Genomic DNA, 18926 nt, shown 5'->3' with positions numbered 1-18926 from the left:
AGAGAGCTGCGGGAGGAGCGGGATTAATGAGAGGAGGTTGAGCATCGCAACAGGAAATCCCGTCGGGGAGGCTTAAATAAGCTTCCGACTGGGTCACTAACAGGTGGACCCGAGATCTTATCCCCCCAACCAACCGCTGCGAGGTTAGTGGAGAAGATAAATGCGCGGTAATCGAGGAGGCAAAACCTACTCGATGGCGATGTCGTCATCCCCGCTGAGCGCGCGACAACCGAAATTGGAGGATCCCGGAAAATCCGGCGCTGTCAGTTTGACCAGTCACGTCGAAAGATTCCGCGGAAGCACTCGGTCCTTGACGGTTCGTTTCATTGGTATATTCACTCGGATCACTGGTTGACATGATAAAATGGATCGAGGCAAACAACGCCAAAGCCACCTCCATACCAGTCGGTTCCATACACCAGACATCACTTCGTCGTTCCAACCCCGATCCATTCGGGGACTAATGATGGGGTTATAGTCCCAGGGTAGGGTCATAGGCCTGCCCTATAGGTCCTACCCAAGGACTACCCTTTATAGAGGACAAGGCCCTTAGACAGTTCCGACTGAACTAAGGACTCCCCATCATCCAGTCGGCGACGAGCACTCGGAGCATATTTAACGTACCGACTGAAATCCACTCTATACATCGTAACCTCCCACGAGGGCAACGGTCATACGTTTTCATACACCATTATTAGCATTTAAGGCTTACGTTACCTGTAACGTAGGCATTTATTCGCCACTATTCCACCCTTGTCCACCGGGCCATTATGAAGGGCAGCGCACTCTATATAAGACGCCCTTCCCCACTGGTGCAAGGGTTGACACTTGTTGTAATCCTATAATCCACTCGACACTAAGCTCCCAAGAGCACTGAGACGTAGGGCTTTTACCTCCACCGTAGAGGGGCCTGAACTCATACATCCTCGCCGTAGCTAAGGCTCTGTCCATCCTTTCGTACCCCATACATCTACTGTCAGACTTATACCCACGACAACAACTATAGTTTAACAAAACAGAAAAGTTGCCATGCTTTTACAATTATATTTGTCATCTCGAACAACTAAAGTTGCCATCCATCGGGTAACTAAAGTGTCATCCGACGGATAACTAACGTAGCTGCCAGAATGTGTAGGCAGATTTGCTTTGTGCCGCACACGCGGGGTATGAATAGTAATTGTTTGACGTGTCACATGAAGTAGGTGTGCCCACACGTGTGGGCAGTTCTAATGTTCGCCCGCACATGACCGTGTGGACTGTCTCCTGATTATGTCACCCAGAATATGTGGGGACATGTCTAGTATGCCACACGTGTGATGTATATCGGACCCTAATTTTTTTTCTCAATTCTTATTTTGATTTTTATATTTTCCGAAAAGAACCCTTACAGCCTATGTTAAGCCCTGGCTGCCAGTTTGGGTTCCGCGAGTTTCGTCTTCCCCCTCGCCGCCGCCGCCGCCGCCGCCATATACCTCACCTCCGAACTCCGTGCCGCTGAGCGCTAGCGTCCGTCCTTTCTCGCCGAACCTCGTCCTCCTCACCGCGGGCTACTAATTTCCCTTGGATTCCGTGGTTGGGTTTGGATTTGTAGACATGGGGGACCTGGAGGACAAGCTCAAGGGCTTTGAGATCAAGAAGGAAGGCGAGGCTGAGATCCTCATGCTCAATAGTAACGCCGTGTTCTTCAATCCCGTGCAGGTATCTTCGCTTTCATATTTGTCTGTTGTTTTTATACGCTCTGGATTAGGGATTAAAATCTGCACTCCTTGAGTTAACCTATATAGGGCGTAGGCGTATAGTGATTGCGGGGCTTTGCTTTATTGCTTGCACTGTATGTATTGTTTCATCCACAGCTGGCTTCTAGTTGATCGGCGTGTAGCAGTTTTAGAGCTTCGAGTTACTTTAGAACTCCAAATTGGGTGCTGGGGGACGATTAATATGTCATTGTGTTTGGATCTGTAGTGTCAACTTGACCTCGCTGTACCATGATTGTGGTTTCTGCCTAGCTAAACTTGTTTTTTTTTATTCTGATGATAATTTATGTTAGCGCTCTGCAGTAGACTGTTTTGTATTCTATCTAAATTTACAAATGTTCAAAGATATATCAAAGCCCCTTACATGTTATTGGCTTTGTCTACGTGGTATTCTGGTACTGGATAAAGCAATTGGATTGATAGTTGGACGGTTTCAAATCGCATGATGTTGTTTCTTCAAAATACTCCCCTTTTTTATTTTATTTTGGCAAAGTTTGTTCCATTAAAGGGTTTCAAGTTGCATTGTGACTTCAGGAGTCCCTGAACTTTTGCTATAGATAAACATGCTTATGGAATGTAGAGTTTCTTGTGTGAAATGAACTGCCAAAACACGTTACATTTAGGAACAGAGGTAGTACTTTTTAATACTCCCTCCGTCCGGAAATACTTGTCATAAGAAATTAAGAATGGATGTATCTAGATGTATTTTAGTTCTAGATACATCCTTTTTTATCCATTTGTGCGACAAGTAATTCCGGACAGAGGGAGTAGTTAATATTGTCAGGTCAAGTATCAGTCATGTTGGCCAACATCTCAGGCTATGGTGTCTGAAACAGCATATTAGTGGGACAAATTCAATGCTGGTAGGCGGCTAGATGGGCAGTATATAGATGCTTGGTTGACTATGGGTATTTTCTATTATAAAAAGTTAAAGGGAAAGTACATACCATTTATAAACTTATGGATAATCCTGCAGCTAACCATCATGCATATATTTTTTGTAAAGCTCAAGTTTACTGCTTTGATTAGGTGCACAACAGAGACATGTCCATTGCTGTGTTAAGGACATTTGTTGCCAAGCGCAAGGAAGAACATGAGGAACTGATGAATAAAAGGAATAATAAGTCGCATAAAAAAGGCAATCAGATTGAAACACCTGTTGTAAATGGAGACACTGCTTTAACTCAGCATGATGAAACCGATGTTGTTCATGAAAAGGAGCCAAATCAGGCTACAAATGAAATAGAAGATCCGTCAAAAGAAGAAACGAAGACACCTTCCGGGAAAGTAACCAGAGAGCTTAAGCCACCAATTGTTCTTGAGGTGAGGCTTCTGTTAAAAATGAAACTTGTCATATCTCTTTCTGCAAGAAGTTTGAAGTATAGTGACATCCAGTCAATTATTTATGCACATATTAACATCACCTGAGGTCGGTTTTGCACTGGCAACAAAAAAATGCAGGCGTTAGCTGCTTCTGGGTTGAGGTCTCTCCGTTATGCTCGTGAAGTTGATGGATTAGGAAAGGTAGTTGCTCTGGACAATGATAAAGGTAATACATACGTTTCTAAAACTTCTTTCCTAGTTATGAATGCCGCCGCACATTCAATGTGCTTTTCTTTCTTCAGCTTCTGTTGAAGCTTGCAAGAGGAACATCAAGTTCAATGGGGCTTCTGTTATTAGCAAGGTGGAAGCTCACTTGGCTGATGCTCGAGTTTACATGCTCACTCATCCAAAAGAATTTGATGTGGTAAGGCTTCTAAATATTTGCAAATTTAGCTCTACCTTTCCTTTCAACTTTTCTGAGATAGGACCATTTGATGTGTTCTGCAAAATGTCAGCTGATGAAATCATCTAGGTTATAACATTTGTACCCCCCCCCCCCCCCCATGTTAGGCTACTGTGCTACGTTGGAGGAGGTTTGGTTGGTGTTTTGTGTTTATCTGACTGTTTGGATGAGGGCGTTTTACTTATTTCATGCTCTGTCTACTCACTTTGTGACAACTCTGGGAAAATCTTGTGCAACATAATTGTGGATTTGCTCCTTACATGTTTTTATATTTTACTAGCAGGCAGATGGCGCGGCGGCACGCCGCGCCCATGTAAATGCCCATCTCTGGTTTTGCTATGATTTATTTAATTATTTCTTTTCTACTCAAAAAGTAAGTAAAATTAGTGTGGCATAAATTCTAGCAGTGAGCAGACAATAATTGATCTTTATCAAGAACATGCTTTGCATGTGGTGTAAGATGACTCGTTTGTATTAGAACAAATATAGCTTGGAAAACAGGCACGGTGCAGGATCAAATTTTGACAAATGACCAAATATTTTGCCAGCTACACAGATAAATTTTGCCATTTGTATTATAAATAAAGGAATGATAGAGTATTATAAATAAAGGAACGACAGCTATATCAGAAGCACTCAAAGAATAAGGAGAAAAACAAAACTTGAGACTACAACACCATAATGGCATTCTACAGGGTATCATTTCGTACCAATATTACTCAATTACATAACAACAATCTTTGTTTTCATTTAAGCCAGATAGGTTTTGACAGAACTTGTTTTCAGCACAACGATTCACCTGTACCAATAGAGATCTCATAGGAAACATGTCATGCTAAGAAAGATAAAGACCCTACTCGAGCAAATAATCTAGTTTGTAGTTACACAATCTAAGTGGGCACCAAAGCAAAAAAGATCAAATTGTCATTAATCCTTTGGATTGGCTTCTTTTTAGAGACAATTTTGATATTATTATGTACACATTGTATCCTCCAATTACAATGATGCACAAATATTAGAATTCAGTTTGAGTTTCTAAATAAGCAGTCTCCTATTGTTAGCCGTGGAAATTTCATTTGTTCATCGGAGGGACATAAATTACCTTTGAAAGGAGAAGGTGACGAAGTAGAGAAAGACCCGGACAGGGTGTTGCCATTGCTCATGACTTAGGTGGCGACCACGCAGATAAATACCGGTGAAGCAGCAAAAGTTGGAGAAGAGTTGGGCTAGGCGCCACGCCTCATATCTGCACACATCTATCATTTCTCATCCAAATTTGGCATGTTTTTAGCAAATATAAGATATGTCTTAAAAAATATCGTCACTGGTTTTATGTTAATTCTTGTGGGCAAAGTATCGCATATCTACCAATTAGAGAGGTGCCTTTTTTCTAGAAGAAACTAAAATAAGATGAATTGCTTTGTAATGCAGAACTACATTTTGCTTAATAGCACGTGTTAGTATTGCATGAATGCACATATTAGAGAAGAAGAGCCGAGCTAGAAAATAATCCTATACTCTTGTCTAATGTAAAGTAGTATAATCTAAAAATAAAATTGACAAAGAAAGACAAACCCTAAGGATATGCACATTGAAATAGATCTAAAAATAAAAAATATTAAAGAAAGACAAACCCTAACGATGTGCACATTAAAATTGCATACATGTACCAAAAATTGCTACACGAAAATAAATGTAAAGAATTAATTAAGTGGGAAGATTGATTTTGCATAGAAACCATTGTGGTCTTGACTTTGCTAAACAATGTTATATTCTGTTGTAATATCCACTCGACTAAAATAATAATCATATGAATGTCAAAAGAAGCACAAATTTGCAGAATATACTACCATCATTTTTTTTCCTTCTTTGTTCCCCTGTCAATCTTGTGTGCTTGAAGTCAAGTTCATTGCAAGATAGCAACTATGTTTCTCGATAAATTCCCAGTGCATTAGTCTGCGAGTGACAGGCTTGAGTGGTACCGCGTCACCTTATTTGTGCAAAAAAAATGCACCCGGCCTAAATGCACAAAAAAATGCATCGGGCCTAAATCCAGCTATGTCCAATTGTTTAACATGCACAGCTGCAACAGAAATATGAAGCCGCATTTTCTTGGATAATTATGTGATAAGTTTTATCTCTACAAACACAAAATGAAAAGTGGAAGACTAATTAGACCTCTTTATTTTCAGTAGATAAATGTAGATGCATGATCAAGATCCCATGCGTTCAGAAGACCCTTGAAATCGTCAAGTATAAGCATTAAGCCATATGCAATCATCAGATACATGTAAGCCAAAACAGAGAACATAGAAAATGGTTTTCCAAATGAAAGTTCATACTACTTGTGTGAAGGTACCAAGAATCATGGCAAAATACATCATGATCCTAAGTACAATTGCAGCCTGACATGATACATCAGTTTTGTTACAAAAACAATAGTTTTTTCATTAAATTCTAGAAGAAATTGTTTAACATAATACCCTAAACTACTTAGACCAAAAGCATATTTGGTGTGTCATGGAAGTTCAACACATCTATATATGCTTTCACAACAATATGAACTGAACATTTACCTCTTAGGATCTCAAGAGCAGCATCATTCTTTTGGGAAAGTATCTCGGGCAACCTTCAATACAACAAATATACCATTTCAGAATCGCTTCCTGTTTCAAACGGTATAAATCATATGACAACTGAAAGTAAACAGAAAGCAAGGAAGCAGGTGGATTTCAAATTAGTAAAAGTTCGAATACAATATCAGTAATGGATTAGTGGCCGCCACCGTCTTTCTAAGTCTAAATGTGCTATAGTGGTTGCCACCGTCTTTCTGTGTCCCAAGCTCTATTTTACAGATTTATACCTTTTCGTCCGTCATATCATACTTCTCAAATATAAAACTACCATGAGCCCAAGGAGTGCACGGAACCTTGGCTGAAATTTGTTCCTATTTAGTCGCTAACTCAATTTCCAAGAACTACGCTAGCAAGCATATCACTACAATACCAGTGTTCTAGGCTGAAGCATTGGTCCATTAACACCATCAAATCTTCTTCAAGCAAAAAAACTGAAAAAAAATACTATGCCACCTGCTATGTTGTCCTTGACAAAAAAGCGTTCACTTACACAGTTGCCATGTCCATATGTAGGACCAATTTGAACAATGAATCTTTGGTTTAAAGCATCGAGGATAGATTGGACGGGTTGTTGACGAAGAGGTGAAAGAGGCCCAAATGTAAAAGAGTGATGCAATGGAGCACGCACATAATGGGTACACATGGATGATCCCATCTGCTTTGCCAAGAAATCGTCAAAAAATCTTCTTCTAAAATAAATATCAACACAGTATTCTCTTCTATCACCATACTCAAATAATTTTTTTATGCCACCATTTATATATAGGCTTAACGCAGCAGATCCTGTAATATATAACAAAGTATTATAGAATTTATTTATAACTAAAAAGCATGGTCATTTATCTCGATTCATAAAAATCAAAACTTTTGATCGGGACAAACAAACTATGAATATTTACATTTGTTTTTCTCATCAACCCGTTAAGCACTTTTATCATGTTGGTATACTGCAAGATCTGGAAAAAAATTAAAGGACAGGGGGCTCAGCTTGCTGCTTCGTCCTCAATGATGAGCAGAGACGGGCAGACGGCACAGTGGCAATGCTACCGCTTGACAGCGTTGGTGCTTGCTCCCTTCCACCGTCCGCCTTCACCAACCATTCTTCCACAACTTAGCCCCATCGACCCCACTTCCAGGCCAGTGCCATGGCCCATGGCATAGTTCCTCTCCCCACTCCCGATCTCCTCTTTAGGCGGTGTCCATCCACGTTTGCAGCTCCTCACACGATGGCAGCGGAGTAGTATGCAGCCGATGACAACTGAAGACGGGCAGCAGGCAGCAGCTGAAGGTGGTCATGCCCAACTCGAGGGGGAAAGGAGGGGTGGGAAGAAGAATGAAGTGAGCTGAGGGAGCGGGCTGGGGCGCTAGAATTGGAAGCGGGGGCGGGGGCGCCGACGGCGGATGGGCGCGACGGAAGGTTGACGACGGCAGGCCGCAAGCGACGGGTGGGCGGTGAACACCGGCGCCGGATGGGCGCGACGGACGGCGACGAACGGACGAACGGCGACGGGAAGCAGTCTTGTCCCCTTTCTCTGTGTCTCTCCCTCTAGCTAGAAAAATATGGAAAGGGCGAGGGATTGGCGGACGCTAGCGAGAGAAGCCTAGATATTTCTGCTTTCAGCGGTAAATACCAGTCAATATAGTTAGATAAAAAACATAGTCTGATACGTGTCAGCCAGACAAATATATAACGTGGCGATTGGTGAAAGCCCCTGGTCCAGAACTGTGGTTTCACCGGAGGAGCTCCTGCTTAGCCGCTATAATATAGTTAGATATGTACGCTACTCAGGTAGACTAAGGTTCTACTGTTTGAAGTATTTGTAATTTATGTTGTAAGGCTTTAGGTGAACCTTGTTATTGGTCTGAAGGCCCAAAGTACTCATGTAAATAGGACATTGGATCATTGCATTAAGTATACATGATTATTATCGTAATTTTACAAATAACATTTATTTGTAACCAATTTATTGCAATGTCTTTTAGGCTTTATGCATTGCTTGTTTTTCTGCTCCTACTTTCTTGCTGGTTTACGTTTCTCCAATGTCTTTTAGGTTGATCTTGACCCCTATGGGTCACCATCTGTATTCCTCGACTCAGCTGTACAGGCTGTTGCTGATGGTGGACTATTAATGTGTACAGCCACTGATCTGGCAGTACTTTGTGGAACCAATGGAGAAGTTTGCTACTCCAAGTATGGGCAGTACTCACCAAAAAGTTCCAACTGAACAGTTTGTACGTTGTTCGGTTGTTCTGTAAGTTATAACAATCAATTCTGTTGTGTAGGTATGGTTCCTACCCAGTCAGAGGCAAGTATTGCCATGAAATGGCTTTGAGAATCCTCCTTGCCAGTATCGAGGTACGCAACTCCAAAGCAAATTCTAAATGATTTCACTCTGAACTTTTGTTATGCTGAACCATGATCAGCTGATGAGCTATCATAAAAGGGCAGTGCTCTGCGCCGGCGCGCCGGCCGAAACTTTCGGCCGGCCGCGCGTGGGCCGCAAGATCCACCAACCCCCGCCCGTCCGTACCGTTGGATCTCCATGCAACATTTTTTCTCCCGATGCAGCGAAAATTCGACACGATGCAGCAATTTTTTCAACGGTTGCAACAAAAAACAAAATTTGTAGCAAAAAAAATATCTACTTATCGTAGCAAAAAAACGAAGCTGATGGTGCGTGGTAGCAAAAGTCAAACGCCGGTTGTAACAAATATCTACGTGAACGTGTATGCAACTTTTTTAGTGAACGGTTGCAGCAAAAAATGATGCTGGTTGTAGCAAAAATTAACACGGTTGTAGCAAAAGTAAAAAACATCGATTGTAACGAAAAATCCGACGAACTGGAGTTGCAACCAAACGTATATGCAGCTTTTTTACTGAACAAATGTAGCAAATAAAAACACTTGTAGCAAATATGACGCTGGTTGCAACATTTTAGACGGAAAAATGTTGCATGTCCAGTCAGCGCGCGGGTCGCGTGCGGCCGGCTGAACGGTTAGGCCGGCGCACCGGCCAGAAACGTTTCCCATCATAAAATGCTATCATGAAACATATGTTTACTTATACAGTCAAACAATTCACAAATTTACTTATACGCAAATTCTATATTTTTAATTTCAGTTGCAAGCTTTTGCTGAATGATCCATAAATTTAACTCTAGTCCCTATTTTTGTCCTTCGGGTATCTTAATTCCTCTCATGCTTACCACTTCTCTTTATACCAGAGCCATGCAAATCGGTATAAGAGATATATTGTGCCTGTTCTCTCTGTGTTTATGGATTTCTATGTCCGTGTGTTTGTTCGAGTATTCACGTGAGATTCTTTTTACCTTCTTTCTGTGCTATTACTCCATTATGTTTATTTTGTTCTACTGGACAGTGCTTCTAATTCATCATAACACGTGGATTTCACTGCAGTTCTGCAAGTGAAATAAAGAATGCTCCACTTAAACTTTCTTATGTATATCAATGTGTCGGCTGTGATTCTTTCCATCTTCAGTCCCTTGGGAGGACTGTCACTAAGGTATGTTTTGCGTATCATTCACCCCTCCTGTATAACTTTCCTCAAATTCCACCCCAGAGTCTGAAGCTTTCTTTATAACTTGTTCTTTCTGTTCGGACTGAAGAATAATAGCGTGAAGTATGCGCCTGGTATTGGACCTGTTGTTCCTCAAGAATGTAGCGACTGTGGAAAGAAATTTAATGTGGGCGGGCCAATATATTCCGCTCCTATTCATGATCAAGATTGGGTACTTTCTACGCTGACAGATGTTAGGCCAATGAAGGATAGATATCCTGCATACAACAAAATTACTTCAGTTCTAACTACTGTATCAGAGGTATTGCCATGGCTAGTATCTCTCTTTGCCAAGTTTTTATTGTTGATGCATATGTGATTATGCAAAACTGATCCGTCGATCCTTGGTGTTATTGTATCACCGGATTGATGGTACTCTTGAGAATTTTTAAGCAAGACTGCTTGAATGAACTATTAATCATAACCCATGGTAAGATAAAAAAAACATGACGCGTGTAGAACCTAGTAAGAACTGTGCTGTTCAGTAAATTGCCATGGCTAGTATCTCTCTTTGCCAAGTTTTTATTGTTGATGCATATGTGATTATGCAAAACTGATCCGTCGATCCTTGGTGTTATTGTATCACCGGATTGATGGTACTCTTGAGAATTTTTAAGCAAGACTGCTTGAATGAACTATTAATCATAACCCATGGTAAGATAAAAAAAACATGACGCGTGTAGAACCTAGTAAGAATTGTGCTGTTCAGTAAATTGCCATGGCTAGTATCTCTCTTTGCCAAGTTTTTATTGTTGATGCATATGTGATTATGCAAAACTGATCCGTCGATCCTTGGTGTTATTGTATCACCGGATTGATGGTACTCTTGAGAATTTTTAAGCAAGACTGCTTGAATGAACTATTAATCATAACCCATGGTAAGATAAAAAAAAAACATGACGCGTGTAGAACCTAGTAAGAATTGTGCTGTTCAGTAAATTGCCATGGCTAGTATCTCTCTTTGCCAAGTTTTTATTGTTGATGCATATGTGATTATGCAAAACTGATCCGTCGATCCTTGGTGTTATTGTATCACCGGATTGATGGTACTCTTGAGAATTTTTAAGCAAGACTGCTTGAATGAACTATTAATCATAACCCATGGTAAGATAAAAAAAACATGACGCGTGTAGAACCTAGTAAGAACTGTGCTGTTCAGTAAATTGCCATGGCTAGTATCTCTCTTTGCCAAGTTTTTATTGTTGATGCATATGTGATTATGCAAAACTGATCCGTCGATCCTTGGTGTTATTGTATCACCGGATTGATGGTACTCTTGAGAATTTTTAAGCAAGACTGCTTGAATGAACTATTAATCATAACCCATGGTAAGATAAAAAAAACATGACGCGTGTAGAACCTAGTAAGAATTGTGCTGTTCAGTAAATTGCCATGGCTAGTATCTCTCTTTGCCAAGTTTTTATTGTTGATGCATATGTGATTATGCAAAACTGATCCGTCGATCCTTGGTGTTATTGTATCACCGGATTGATGGTACTCTTGAGAATTTTTAAGCAAGACTGCTTGAATGAACTATTAATCATAACCCATGGTAAGATAAAAAAAAACATGACGCGTGTAGAACCTAGTAAGAATTGTGCTGTTCAGTAAATTGCCATGGCTAGTATCTCTCTTTGCCAAGTTTTTATTGTTGATGCATATGTGATTATGCAAAACTGATCCGTCGATCCTTGGTGTTATTGTATCACCGGATTGATGGTACTCTTGAGAATTTTTAAGCAAGACTGCTTGAATGAACTATTAATCATAACCCATGGTAAGATAAAAAAAACATGACGCGTGTAGAACCTAGTAAGAATTGTGCTGTTCAGTAAATTGGTTACTCCAGCTAAAAAGTAGTAGACCGTTTCCTGGTCTGTTTTTTCCCGTTTTGCTTGATAAAAGCAAAAGCTTGTAATTTGTCCTTGGTTGTAGCCAAGGGTCGGAATGATTTTGCAGTAATTTAGAACATCTAGCTTAGCATTTATTTATTGTGTCACGTGCATATTTGTGGATAGGTTATATGGAACTGATAAATTTTTATGTGTTCTCTTTAAACTTCATTCACGTTTTCTCTTGTTATGCAGGAATTGCATGACATTCCATTATTTTTTAGTCTCCATAACATATCTGGGACTGTGAAGTGCACATCACCATCTGCAGTTATGTTCCGGTCAGCAGTTATAAATGCAGGATATCAGATATCAAGCAGTCACTGTAACCCGCTCGGGCTGAAGTCTGATGCCCCGTGGGATGTTATTTGGGACATCATGCGCTGCTGGGTAAATATTGGTTGTTTGTGACCTTTGATCACAACTTCCATTCAGTATGTAGCCTCAAGTACCCCATGAACTTGTATTTACCTTATGGCTTTGTGGAATATTTGAATGCAGGTGAAAAACCATCCAATCAAGGAACAGCCGCGTGATTCTGCAGGCACTGCAATCCTTTCTAAATCTCCACAGCTAGAAGTACGCTATTTGTTGAGATTACAATGTCCCTTGTATGCTTGTATGTGAACAAAATTGTATTTTTACTCCTCATTTTGTGTTTTCATCATAGGCAAATTTCTCTAGAGCAGTTGCTGCCCTCAGCAAGGCTCAGATGAAGAAGGTGAATCGGTTCCTTCCAAACCCAGAAAGTCACTGGGGTCCAAAGGTCAGGGCAGGTCGGAGAATTACAAACAAGCATATCTCCCTGTTAGGCGCAGAGGCTACCAATGAAGCTATCAGCCGCCAAGATGGAAATGGAGCGGTGACAGATAAGCCAGGTTCAGATACAGGAGCGACTGTCACAGACGAAGAGAATGAACCTTCAACCAAACGCCAGAAAACCGATGATGGTGAACCCGCCAGCGAACCTTGATTGACATTGTCATCGTAACTTTTTGTTCGTCAATCTTGATATCACTTGTTGTTTCTTTCTTGTGAGCGAACAGACTATTGATAGTACCTACTGTGACATGTTTTGAGCAATGAATTTTGATCAGGCAATTTTACTCTATAGTTTGTCATTTCATTTTAATTTATTATTTGCCAGTTGATGGTGATTAAGTAGCTGTGACATGTGCTATACAAACGAAGCTATACTTGTGCCTAACCCAACAGACCCTGCCCATCTGCCAGAGCGTCCAGACACGCAATCTGGGCCTCGAGAGAGCCCTTATCACGGCGCGCCTCCGCCGCTCTATTATGAGACCAGCCATGCAGAAATTTACGGATCGCATAGGAGCACTTGTGCCGGTCATCCATGGGTCCCAAGGACCGGCGGCAAGACGAAAGAAGCATTTACGGATCGCATAGGAGCACTTGTGCCGGCCATCCATGGGTCCCAAGGACCGGCGGCAAGACGAAAGAAGCCCAGAGAGGGACCGGCGGCAAGACGAAAGAAGCCTAGAGATTTTTGAAGCTAACAGCTTCGAAAAACCTTGAACGAGAAGCCACGACGCGTCGAACTAGAAGCGAGACGGGATAACGGGAGCCTCCAAACCTGTGTCGAGGATAAGAGGTGCATGGTCCGAGCCCACAATGGACTTGACTTTAAGAAAAGCGCGAGGAAACAGAGAATCCCAGGAAGGACAGATAAATGTTCGATCAAGAGGCGAACGAATAGGGTTAGCTTGACCATTAGACGAGGTGAAGCGGGCTTCCACCTTTGGAAGTTCTCGAAAAGTGCAATCACGAATGAAAGAGTTGAAGGCATCAGCCAGGGGCCATGAAAAGTTACTAGAACTCTTATCCGTAGGGGAGCGAAGGAGGTTAAACCCCATCAACTAGCAGAGGAAGCGCACACGCATCAATTTTATTAGGGAATGCATCCAGAAATAAGTAGCGAATCCAGAAATAAGTAGGACAAAGAGTGGTCCGCAGGATCGTAAACAACCATGATTTCGAAAAGTCGATTAAGACTTCGATGATGCACCACCGTGCTGGCTCAAAAGACACCGTGATCAAAAGCCACACGATCAAACACATCGCGCTTGGTACCCAGTAGGATTCCGTCGGAGTGGCCTGAGGAAGGAAGGAAATTCCAGTTAAATCTGTCCATCCCCACAACCGCAGAGAATTCATTAGGAGAGAAGGATACCTTGAAAGTTTCAACAAGCCCAATAACATCAATGTTCTCACCTCTAACAACATTCCTAATTTGGTCACGGCGCCCCCTAGCGCCGAAGCCTCTAATATTTCAGAGTAGGTCTCTCATTTGAAAGAAAGATTTTTGATACGAAGACTCGACCTGCGGGGGCAACGCAGGATTTGACACGCTTAGAAGGGACCCGCTTAGAAGGCGGAGGTGCGGCCTGACCACTACCAGTAGCACCCACCTCCACACTCGACTACCAGTGGCGGACTTCAGCACAGCCATCCTGGATAGCCGGCCCTGACTCACAAGAAAATTTATGTATACCATGTGGTAATTAGCCTAGATATGCAGCAAAACAAGTGCGGCCCCAACTGTTTGCTCAACAACATCAAATGTGAGGCAAGACTCGGGACTCAAATATTCCGGGTTAGTAGCACCACATGTAACTCCATGTATTGTAAAACAAACTATTATCCTTAATTAATAAATGAATAAAATCTTTTGTCTTCGTTTCAATTCAGTGGATAAAGATATTGCGTCAGGAAATTAGCAAATCATTCTAAACCAAATCCTAAACCCACTGCTTTTCCTTTGCCAAAATGTAAGAGCATCTCGAACAAACGGGCGGTGGCGCGGCGCGCTAAATTTTTATAGGCACCGAAATAGCATTTTATGGTGCGCGGACGTTGATAATTTAAGTAGGCGTTGTAAAATTTAGCGAGCTACAATAGCGCTTCACCACACATGGTAAAATACACAACGTGCATTCAGCCGTCGCTTGGCACATATAGAACATCACATATCAATTTTTGATAATTAAAACAACATGATCTTGAACTTTAAAATTAGCAAAATGATGAGTTGAGGAACATAGCATAGTTCAAATTCATGACATAGTTCAAATTCTTCTAACCACAAGGTTCACACAAACGAATGAAACATCAAGAATCACGCTCCATCTTCTTCCTCCTCTTCTTCCTTGTCCTTCTCCTCCTCTTTTTCCTCCTCTTCATCATCTTTAAGAACCTCAGTGTCAGTGGAACCTCGGACGTCTTCGTCTGCAGGGTAGTTGCACGCCCTTTCTCTCGGTGCATCAACCATAGCCTCACCCTCCTCATTCACTTCATATTCATGATATTCTTGATTCACTTCATTGGTTTGAGACCAATGAAAATTGTTGGAGCCAACACCTATAGGTGACAAATATGCGTCATCATTGAAACTATAAAGTATGGTAAAGAAAACTAAATCAAGCTAATAATATGTACACATTTCTAGCAACAACAAAAAAAGAAAGAATAAAAAACCTTACCTTGCGGCCATTTCATCGAACACCATTTGCGCGTCGGTCGCTAGTGCACCAAATTGCGATGGGCTGCAGAGGAGCGGCGTGGTCTCTGATGGGGACGCGATGGTGGGCGCGGCCTTCTCCCCCTACCCCTCTCCCCAATTTCCCCCTCTCCTCTAGGGTTTCGCATCGTGTCGTCGTTGGGCTGCAGAGGAGCGACGTGGTCTCTGATGGGGACGCGATGGTGGGCGCGGCCTTCTCCCCCTACCGGACATACCCTTTCTTCCAGCCTGCTAAGGGCATGTGCAACTCTCTAGACGGCTCTGTTCATGTCAGATTTAGTCTGCAATACAAACATTTTTATACAATGCATTGTCTAGTAGTTAGTAGTCTGCATAGAGACTCTAGAATTACAAGAAAATGTGACCCTATCCTTGGTGGGAAAATGGATAGTTGCAGACACCCATCATACAAGGGAGAAATGCCGTAGTTAAGAAGATATTTTCATGGTTTTAGTCGATTGGTAATTATGGAGACGGACAGTTTTTTTGCTGGAGGAATCAACAAAGCCGCGCGGGTGGGATGGGTAGATTCCCTTGAGGCATTCAGTCCTACTAGTTCATATTTTGCTGTTGATGTTATTTTTGTTGTTGGTTCATGTTGTTGTTGGTTCATAGTGGTGCTTCAGGCTTTAGTATCTCATGGTTTTTGCAAACAACAGACGCAACATTCACATTGCTGTTGGTTCCAGGACTTATTAGCATATTAGGATCAACAAATTACTATTTTGCTTCTGTATGTTACATTGCGATTTTTAATTCATGATTGTTTTTTTGTTGCTACCTACTGTTTGTATGTCGCACATGTCTTTTAGTTTTTTTAGCGCGTGCATATTGGGGTGTTTTCTATCTACTGTTATGATGCATCATAGGTCATGATTGAGTTCTTTTTTTTCTCTTTTTTGCAGTTGTTGCAGGCACCTCTGCTGAGAATGAGGGGAGTAAGAAGGTTAAGAAGAAGAAGATCAAGAAGAAAGAAGATTTTTGTGGCTTCAAGATGAGGTTTAATTCGAAACGGCCAGGTGATCTTGCGCAACAGTTATCACCGGCGAAACAGGGTATCATTCGAAATGGCCTATTTGAAAATTTGTTGGATATCAAGCCCTTCAAGGTACCGCATGCACTTATCGAGTTTATGGTGATGCACACAAATCATGCACTTCTAGAGTTCAAATACAAGAATAAATCAATCAAGTTCAGCAAAAACATGGTGAAAAGGATTTTCAATGTGCCATCCGGTGATAGTCCTATGAAGCTTCTCAAGAAGAGCGATGAACATGACCTTCGCAGTATTTACAAGGAGGGGAATAGAGCGCCAATTGCCCATGTTTTCAAGTTGCTCAGAGATTGCAGCGATATGGACGAGGCTATGATAAGGAGAACATGGGACCTTGTTGCGTTGGCAATAGTTGTTTGCCCAGGCACCGGCAACATGGTCAACCTTGAGTATCTTCCTTCCCTTGAAAACATGGATTTGGTGCACAACCTTGCCTGGGATGAGCACTTATTGGCACGAGCTATGGAGGAGGTTGCAGTCTTTCAAGAGAAGAAGCGGGGCCAAGCAACAATTGAAAATCCAAAAGAATTTCAGATCGGCTCATGTCTGCCCATGTTAGCGGTATGCAACGTTTTCATGATGAAACACATCCTTTCCTTTTCATTGATGCACATACATCTGTATAGCTTTGCATTCATGATTTTTTGTTGTTGGTTGTTATGCAGATTATATACATGGATCATCTTGATATCCCGCCCGGCCTCCCAAATGAGCATGTCATAGATTATTCTGTGCCAAGGATACGTTATGTTTGTCAAAAGGATTTCGATTGGGTGGATAAAGTTGACAAGAACAAGCTTACTCTTGTCCATCCTTTCTATGGGAAGCACACACAAGTATTTTTTTTCTTTATCCCATTTATGTTCCTTCGTGTCATACGTTTTTTTGTTAATGAGCATGTCGTAGTAATTCAGCCTATGGATGCAAAGTATGTATGTAGCAATTAGGATGCAGCATGTAGCAAATTAATATGCTGGCTGTAGCAAATGAACAATATGGATGCAACATGTAGCAAATGAACATTATGGTTGTAGAAAATTAACAATATGGATGCAACAATTAGGATGCAGCATGTAGCAAATTAACATTATGGATGCAGCAAATGAACCATATGGATGCAACAATTAGGATGTAGCATGTAGCAAATTAACATTATGGATGCAACAAATGAACCATATGGATGAAACAATTAGGATGCAGCATGTAGCAAATTAACATTATGGATGCAACAAATGAACCATATGGATGCAACAATTAGGATGCAGCATGTAGCAAATTAACATTATGGTTGCAACAATTAGGATGCAGCATATAGCAAATTAACATTATGGATGCAGCAAATGAACAATATGGATGCAACAATTAGGATGCAGCATGTAGCAAATTAACATTATGGATGCAGCAAATGAACCATATGGATGCAACATGTAGCAACTGTCAGTTTCAGATTTTTTTGTTGCTAGCTACTTTTTGTATGTTGCACATGTTTTCACTTTTTTTAGCGTGTGCATATGTGTGTTTTATAGCTGCTGTTTTTGACCACATCACAGGTTTTGGTTCCATCTCATGCATACCAACCAACTTTTATTTCTCCCTCATGATTTTTGTTTCTTTTTGTTCCTAGTTTCGGACTCTGTGCAACACTCCGTATGCTGAGGTTATTGGTCCAGAAGTTGATCGTGAAGCAGCCACCGGGCAGGGCGCTAGTGCTGAAGCAGCTAATGGCCAAGGAAGCCAAAATGAAGTACCTGAAGCTCAAGAAAATGTTGAGGTCCTACCAAATTTATCCTCATCGTTCGATGATTGGCTTCAACAACCGTTCCCTAGCATGGATGATCTAAAGGTACCTTTTTCTACAAAAGTTGCATGCATTATTTTTTTTGTTTTAAAGATACATGTAAAATGACTAATTTTTGAAATACGTGCCTTCTTGTAGGTACCAGCTCAGTTCCAAACATTGTATGACAAGCACAAGGAAAATTTCTCAATCGAGGTTGATGATGCAATACGCAAGCTTGGGCAAAGTTTAAAGCGATTGCAATCCAGTCGGATGGCCTCTATGCTTCGTGACGTGGGAGATGCCATCGCTAATACCACAGATGAAGCTCTGGAGAAAGCTAAGGATGCTCAAGATGAAGCTGCAACACCTACCATGGACGAGGCTCGTGAGAAAGAGAAGGATGCTCAAGATGAAGCTGAAGCTGTGCTACTGCGACAACATACCTTCCCTAGCAACGGCGCCAGGAATCCTGCTGCTACGGCTACACCTATAGGGACTTCCTTGGCAAATATGCAAAGGATTTCCCCGCGGCCCTGGAGCCTTGCGTTGGTGTTCCCTTGAAGAGGAAAGGGTGATGTAGCACAACTGCGGTAAGTATTTCCCTCAGTTTGAGAACCAAGGTATCAATCCAGTAGGAGGAGCGTTCAAGTACCTACACAAACATAAAGAGCTTGCACCCAACGCTATGAAGGGGTTGTCAATCCCTTATAGATTGTTTGCAAAGTGAGAACTGAAAGCAAGGAGTAAACAAAGCAAAGTAAAAGTGAAAGTGGAAACGATAGTTGTGAATAGACCCGGGGGCCGTAGTGTTCACTAGTGGCTTCTCTCATGAAAGCAAGTAAACGGTGGGTGAACGAATTACTATCGAGCAATTGATAGAACCGCGCAAAGTCGTGACGTTATCTA

The 18926-nt window shown here is 41.6% G+C and overlaps 1 protein-coding gene across 1 annotated transcript; it reads left to right on the top strand.

The window, feature by feature from the left end:
* The first annotated feature begins 1391 nt into the window (after window positions 1-1391).
* On the top strand, window positions 1392-12756 carry LOC123449027 (probable tRNA (guanine(26)-N(2))-dimethyltransferase 1). The gene is made up of 12 exons (XM_045126090.1): window positions 1392-1698; window positions 2784-3077; window positions 3216-3303; window positions 3380-3501; window positions 8228-8367; window positions 8460-8532; window positions 9401-9489; window positions 9594-9699; window positions 9803-10015; window positions 11841-12035; window positions 12147-12224; window positions 12316-12756. The coding sequence occupies exons 1-12, from the start codon at window positions 1594-1596 to the stop codon at window positions 12616-12618; spliced, it is 1806 nt and encodes a 601-aa protein (XP_044982025.1). The 5' UTR covers window positions 1392-1593; the 3' UTR covers window positions 12619-12756.
* The last annotated feature ends 6170 nt before the right edge of the window (window positions 12757-18926 follow it).

Source organism: Hordeum vulgare, chromosome 4H (assembly GCF_904849725.1).
Source record: "Hordeum vulgare subsp. vulgare chromosome 4H, MorexV3_pseudomolecules_assembly, whole genome shotgun sequence".
Classification (NCBI taxonomy): Eukaryota; Viridiplantae; Streptophyta; class Magnoliopsida; order Poales; family Poaceae; genus Hordeum; species Hordeum vulgare.
This window is presented reverse-complemented; position numbering and strand designations above follow the sequence as displayed.

What these genes read in the sequence shown, in the direction of transcription:
- LOC123449027 (XM_045126090.1), top strand. Translation starts at nt 1,594, where the DNA reads ATGGGGGACCTGGAGGACAAGCTCAAGGGCTTTGAGATCAAGAAGGAA. An exon ending in ATCCAAAAGAATTTGATGTG is followed by an intron (nt 3,502 to 8,227) that starts GTAAGGCTTCTA and finishes AATGTCTTTTAG; the next exon opens with GTTGATCTTGACCCCTATGG. An exon ending in TTGGGAGGACTGTCACTAAG is followed by an intron (nt 9,700 to 9,802) that starts GTATGTTTTGCG and finishes TTCGGACTGAAG; the next exon opens with AATAATAGCGTGAAGTATGC.